The 7,500-nt window shown below is 37.9% G+C and overlaps 1 protein-coding gene across 1 annotated transcript in view; it reads left to right on the top strand.

Annotated features, from left to right (window-relative positions):
- Window positions 1-2,642: 2,642 nt before the first annotated feature.
- Window positions 2,643-7,500, top strand: part of LOC121302908 (disks large homolog 2-like) — a 21,054-nt gene continuing 16,196 nt past the window's right edge. The window contains exons 1-2 of the mRNA XM_041233240.1: window positions 2,643-3,813; window positions 5,793-5,895. Coding sequence (XP_041089174.1) covers window positions 3,601-3,813; window positions 5,793-5,895 — 316 coding nt within the window. The 5' untranslated portion in view covers window positions 2,643-3,600. The remainder of the gene's footprint in view (window positions 3,814-5,792; window positions 5,896-7,500) is intronic.

Genomic DNA, 7,500 nt, shown 5'->3' with positions numbered 1-7,500 from the left:
TGGCCCCTGGAGGACAAAGGCCAGCAATACAAGTGTCTGCTTGAGCTCACTGGGCACCTGGCCAGTGGGGGCACTGTAGTGCAGCAAGGAGATCACATCTGCAGTGTATTGAATTTCTTACTGGGTGAAGTAAAACACAGCTGGTCAATTACAACAGACTTGAGCCTTAGTTCTTAGTGCTGTATTAAGTCGAGTACCAGCTGGTTCGGCATCTGCGGACCGTCACCAGCTCTGTACTGCCTTGGTACCAATTGCAACAAAAAATACAGTGAACAGAAGTTCAGGATCAGCTGATCCCCAACTTACCTCAGGGTTAAACTGATCATTTCTAACTTTATGTGTAGATTTTTTATTTTAACTATGGCACTAATGGAGTTTGAGTTTTATATACAGAACATTTTAGTTTCAGTTTCTTAGATTCATGGTGTCTATAATTTAACTAAACACACTCTGCTTGGATGAAAGGGCTCAGCAAGTTAGCAAATTTGGACTTGGTGTTCGTGCACTGTAGAGTAGTTACCATGCTTCCCAATAGCATAAGAGCGCTTTTAAAAAAAACATACTGTATCAGACTGATAAAGGCTCCAGCCAAAAGTAGTCTGTGTACTTTATTTAGTTTCTCATTCTTCATAGCTGTATTATAGTAATTTTTATTGAATTTGGAATTGTTTAAAATAACTTGTAATAAGCATGGAAGACTTTTGAAAGGTAGTGTGCAACAAGCTGAAGCAAGAACAGTTAAGTGGCAAAAAGTCTGTAGATTCTGACACCAGTTGTGTAATGTGTGCCCTCTTCACTTGAGAGAGCTGTCTAATTAGTTATTATGTGTGTTACACAAAGGAAATATTAAGCAGTTGTTAGGAGACTTTAAAGATCTAATGCAGAAGATGGATCTGGCCTTGGTGAATTTTAAAAGTCAAGCCTTAGTTATAAAAGGGCATTTTTATTAATATTATTATTATTTAATATCAGGCATTCCTATTACAATGGATACATATTGTAATAGGGAAGGGTTAATGTTCTTTATTCATGGAAGATAATGCCACTGTAGTATGTGTCACAGCCTCCTTTTAGTTAGAGCACTAAGCTGAGGCTGTGACACAGAGGTTGTTAAATCTTTTGGAACGTACTGCACCAGATCTATTTAAAGACATTCATTATTCAGCTTCCCTGTACTCTATTGACTTTGAAGAGACATGGGTAGAATATTTCCTTGTGATGGAACTACATATCACATATTGTGAAATGATGAAGAGGGGACCATATTATATAGCATGTTGAAAGAGAATATGGAGCCATAACTTTATCACATAAACAAAAAACAAACCTAAAAGGCATCAACCTAGTTTAAAGCTGCTGTTTCCAAGGCAAAGCTTAATGACTGAAATGTAGTTCAGTTCCTGGCATTCATAAAAAGGGACAGACTGTTCTCTATAATTTGTACCATTTGGTGGCCAAATTTAAAAAGTGCAAGAAAAAAAAAGTTTCCAAAATGTACACACCTGTAATATAAGACGAAGAAAACGGCTGGTACCATTATCTTGTTTTTTGTTCCCAAAATAACTTGTGAAAAAAAACATCTTTTAGTTTCCTATAACTGTCTTGTTTAATTTTCTAAAATGTTAACGTCCATAACACATCTATAATGCTTCTGTTTAAGATTATGAGATTTTTACAGTAAATGTCACAGGCATGCATATCTCTTTTACTATTCAAGAATGCCTTTGTTATGTTTCTATCTGAATGTTTTTAATTTTTTTTCAATACGTCCCTGTTCCCTGCTACATATCTAAAGTTAGGGTAGCCTAGATACTGTATGTTCAACGTTGTCTCCAATGCACAGGGATTCCTGCAAACCCCTTGGGGAAATCTATTTTTAGAAGATAGCAACATATAACAGTGCTGTGCATTCTTGGAAAGGGAATTGGAAATTGCTTAATTTTAGTCTCAAAGGAGAGGAAGAGGGTTTCTGTCTTAATAGAATAAACAGTACACAACACAAGCCAGGTCGATATGGAGTTCAGTATTGTAGATCAAGTCTATAGTATAGAAAGAAGTAAAGTCCTTCAGTGAGTTATTGGAAAGCATAGCATCTAGGGGTGACAGGACCCAGTTAATCTGGTCTTGTTTTAAAAGGCTTGTTAAATACAGAAATGTTATGTTAGGCAATGATCTGCTGTATTGCAGCTTCTCAGCATTAGATTGGTGTTAGATGATGTGAGTGTTAATGTGAGTTGAATAAAATAGCTGCTGTCTCAACCTGAGTGCCTTCAGGTTCTCTGCGCTGCAAAATTCAGGAATGTGCAGGAATATTATTGTCTGTTATAGATGTGTAGCCAAATTTTGTAATTCCTGTTTCTTTACAAGTCATTTAAACACAGTGCTTGCTTATAGGAGGCTGTGTGGTTCAGTGGTTAAAGAAATGGGCTTGTAGTCATGAGGTCCCTGGTTCAAATCCCAGCTTAGCTAGTGACTCATTGTGTGACCCTGAGCAAGCCACTTAACCTCCTTGTGCTCTGTCTTTAGGATGATCACTTGTTGTAAGAGATTCTGCAGCTGATGCATAGTTCACACATCCTAGTCTTGTGTCTTGTAAAGCGCTTTGTGATGGTGGTCCTCTATGAAAGGTGCTATATAAAAATAAAGATTATTATTGTGGCAAAATCAGGTTACTGCAGAATATAAGATATGTAAGGGATATTCATCCAAATATCTACAAAGCCTTATTAGCTGCTTTCAAGTGGTTTGAAGCAAACCTACAAAACTATCCACCTTGAAGCAGCTTACCGGATGTCCTATTTCAGATATAAGATAGCTGTAACAACCAATTGTAAATGAGGCAGAAGTTCCCCTTTCACAGATGAGATATCATGGAGGAACTTCAGGGTCATGTGTATTCCTAAAAGACAGACCACATTTCAGTTGTGGAATTGCAATGACCTTTTTAAAGGACATGCACCGTAAATCCTCAAAGAGGATTGCTGGCTGGAGTTGAGCGTTACAGATGCAGTGACCCATTTAAGAAGCCTGTGCCTGTGGCAGAAGACATGATATACAAAACCATGATCTGCAGCTTACAGTGCGTAATGAAATCAAATCAGAGGAGCCACACTGTGGATGTTCTGCTCTGGCCAAAAGAGTTGCATCACCCTATAGAATTAACTCATTTGGCTTCATGCTAAACAGTAATAGCTGTGGATGTGGTGTATTTACATTACTTATAACAAAGTGCCACCCGGTGGCCTTATATTGTAATCACAACTTTGTCTTTATGGGAAAATAAATCTGTATTTTCTGTTTAGTTAAAATTATTAATTTCTCCATTTAATGTTAGCTGCACAGTTTATTTATTTCAGTAACAATAGCTGTTGGATTTGGTGTTCTATAAGATCTGATTTATCTCCTGTACACCCCCTGCGCTTGGAACGGCCTGTTCAGAATCATAATGACGCCCATGGAGGCGCTCACTGACACTGAACAGACAGAGTTAATTCTGAAGCCTACAGAGAATGTAAAATAGGACAAATGGTGTCTAAGTAGAGCAAACCTCTATTGGGCACCTGCCATTGGTAGAATGTACTGAAACCTCGGTAAAATAAGATGCATAGCCGAATCGACACTTCCGACTACTTGTATTACCTGGCTCGTTTTTACAGGGAGCCTCGGAAGATCGTCCTGCACAAGGGTTCCACGGGACTGGGCTTCAACATCGTCGGGGGCGAAGATGGAGAGGGGATCTTTGTGTCCTTCATCCTTGCGGGAGGACCAGCAGACCTTAGTGGGGAGCTACGGCGAGGGGACCAGATCCTGTCTGTGAGTAGAACAGGGGCTGTGTTAACAAACGTGCTGCCCTTGGATTCAGTATTTAGTATCGGTTATAACAGGTGCTAAATTGTGCTTTTTGTGCAAACCTTTTTTTTATATATATATATGTAGGCTGTTAGATTGCGATTTTTGTACTAGGCCGTGTTCACACAGCTTTACCTGTGAGTTATTTAAAGCATTTGTTCAGTCTGTTTTTATATAAAAACAGTTTGATATCTATGAATTTGACTCATTTAACAACAGTCTAGAATAGAGACATGAATAATATATGTATCTGTATCCATTATAACAGACTTGGAAAAAACATTATTTAAATAACATGTTATTTAAAGTATTGAGAATAGGACTCAATAGTTATACTTTAACAAAGTGGGTTTTTTTTTTGTTTTTTTTTTTACATGGATGCTATACTTCCCTTGGGTAGGATTAATGGAAAAAAGTAGGGTTCTAAAAAGATTAAAGAAAATGTATTCAGTAAATAGAGCTATTCACTAAAACTGTCCTAGACAGTAAATAACAGACTTTGAAAAAACAATGTATCCTTTATATCTGTTTCCTTTTGAGAGTGCTTTTTGAATGGGTTGCGCATTGTATTCGGCAATATAATGTCAAATCCACAAGATGGCAGTGTTGAGTTATTTTTCTTCATAGTGCTTGAAAGTGTTCTTATGTAATGTATTCTTATTTTGTACCATCATTGACATTTTAGTAAGGCAAAGAAGTGAGTGAACGCCCTAAAATGCCACTACAAAGAAAATGCCATATTGTAGTAAAATCAAAGTCAGTACAAACAATGGAACTACTTCAGCTGCACTTTTACCACGTTAATCGAAGTGTTATCTCTTCTTAGTTTCTTATTGTCTATGGTGGAGTGTTTTTGAAGTAGGAGAACTATTTCAAAGCTTAACTTTGTGATCACTGCAATCAAACAACAGTCATTATGCAGCTATACTGTCTATGGTGGAGTGTTTTTGAAGTAGGAGAACTATTTCAAAGCTTAACTTTGTGATCACTGCAATCAAACAACAGTCATTGTGCAGCTATACTGCATTACAGAGCTGAGCAGTAAAATTGCAGTTTACCCCACAATATGAAAATCCTAGTAAAGCCACTTAATACAAATGTGAATCCTCCAAACTGTTGCCAGATATCTTAGCAAACACGTATTCTCCAGTCCCTCCGGTTTCCATGCTGCGGTCTTTTTTTTTCCAGACAGGTGGCACTGTGGCTGCCTGAACAGTATCGATAACCCCAGTGCCCTCAATGGATTTCTCATCCGAGGTAGCAGGCTGTAACTTTGCAGTATAATAATTATGTGTTTATCAATACATGTTTGCAATCATGTCATCAGTCATCCGAACAAGTGTACTGCAGCAAATACTTTCAAGACACTACTAGACAGAACCCCATATGTGCTCATTTCAGGGTGTAATTCTCTATCTACTATAAAATGGCACACACAAATAAATAGCCAAAAGTTTGACCTGATTACTGATTTATTATATTACTGCCTAAGAATAGACCACACACTGAGACTAAGGGTTACTTAGAATGGGTTGAAAATGCTCATGGATACAACCTTGGGTGTCCAGTTGCTGTCCATTTGAAGTAGTACACAGACAGAAGCTGCAGGCAGAGTCGAGGCATGGCCACACATGTTTTCTGCAGGTTTTCACCCGTGTTCAGGAATGCAAAAAAACATCTTTAACTGCTGTACAGTACATATCCTACAGTGAATATGCAATGTAACATCATACTACAATTAACTGCACAGCATGCCTCTAATAAAAAAAGGCTGCACAGTGAGGGCCAATCTTTGATAACCTTAATTACTTAACTGAACAAAATAAGCCTCTGTATGTTAGTTATTTAATTGACTCTACAAATCTTCATTTGAGGTCCAGAGTTTGGAAGCCCTGCTCTAAAGAGACCAGTGTACAATGCTGATTGTTTCTGCTTCCCTGCAGGTCAATGGCATAGATCTGCGAGGTGCTACTCATGAGCAGGCAGCCGCCGCGCTGAAGGGAGCTGGGCAGACGGTAACCATCGTTGCACAGTACAGACCAGAAGGTAGGTCCCAACTGGAACTCCTCAGGGAACACTGCTGCTAGCTACACATTACCTGCAGTCCAGAAAGTACACACTACAAAATCCATAACATTGACTTCTTGGAACGCCCCATTCTAAGTTATTTCCCTCGCTTAGAAAGAAATGCCTCACAGGAACTTACCAGAACTATCCAGTCTAGCTGCAAAGTAATGATGAAACTGCTGAAATGCTAAAAAAAAAATAAAAAAAAAAATCCATGAATTTATAAATGCTGAATGCTTTTGAGAATGTGGAAGTAAGGGAGAGCACCTACTAACCTTACCAAGTTAGTCTTCAAACATAAAAGACTACGAAAAAATACGAAGGACAAAAAATGATATGTAGATCTATGCATTTGTTGAATTTCTTGTGAACTGATGCTCCCATCCACCAACAAGAAAGCTAACGAGAAACAACTGGGAAGGAAAATGTTATATAGATTGTGGACTGTTTTAAGGTCAACTACTTCATTGCTCTTTTTATTAATTTTTTTTGTTCTCTGAAGAATAGATAACACCATGTAACAATTATTATTATTTTTTTTTTGTTCCTGGGTAGTAAGTGTTATTTCCTAATTGCTTATACCTCAAAAGTATAGAAAATGGCTATTATTCCCCACAAACTTTGCTTTTGTGACCAGGACAGTGATATTTCAAAATATCACTATTTCCAATGGGAAAACGGGCAAATGTGTGTCTTTTCGTTCACATAAAGTCAGAAAAAACAACATACAACAACAATATCTTTCCTACTGGACAGCTGGTCTTTATTAAAAGGCTTCTGTGCCTTTGTTGACCAGGCACTAGCCAGCCGAAAGCCGTGAGCCATACCCTCCAGAGAGAAAGTTACTTGAAGGCTGTCGCTGACGTGAGAAACCTTCATTAGTTGAAAAAAAAAAAAAACAATTAAAGTTTGTAGTGATTTCCCTGCCTCCCAATGGCTAAGGCTAAAAGAGGATTATCAAATTGAGATACTGGCCAGGATAAGTCACTTGCCATCAATCAAAGGGACATGGAGAAAATTGAAGGGTTTTTATTTAATTTTCTGACTGTTTCGGATTGATGAGAGCATGTGTTCTGTGAAAGTGTAGATCTGGATGCCAGTAAGAAAACCCTTCAGAGGAGCAAGGGACAACTTCCAGGGGAATGGAGATTGACCTTGTGGGGAAAGTTGCCTCAGAATTTCTGGGCCATGCACCTAAAAATATATGTTCTAGATACATATTAAACTAGAACATTATAAAGGGTACATCTTACATATTGTTTATTTGATCACAGATGGCTAGATAGAAAGATACAAATAACCTTTATTGGGTTGCATACACACAATTTATTATTGTAGTAAAAGCTATATTTCATATTGTACATTGTGTACTTTATATATGTCATACAGTAAATACACACGCCTGACACCACTGTTTGTCACTTTTTATACCTCCCCATTGTTATGTATGATTAACAGCCTCTTCTGACAACAGGTGTCCTGGACAAATGGTGTTGACTGTGAGCCATTAGTCCTGGTAGTTTTTTTTTTTTTCAGAGAGTTGTCTTGGTTATGCCGGTATCAGTTAGTGGAGTGCTCTGGGTC

This window comes from Polyodon spathula, chromosome 30 (assembly GCF_017654505.1).
Source record: "Polyodon spathula isolate WHYD16114869_AA chromosome 30, ASM1765450v1, whole genome shotgun sequence".
NCBI classification, from domain to species: Eukaryota; Metazoa; Chordata; class Actinopteri; order Acipenseriformes; family Polyodontidae; genus Polyodon; species Polyodon spathula.
Note: the sequence above shows the minus strand (reverse complement) of the source record. Positions and strands in the feature narration are given on the sequence as shown.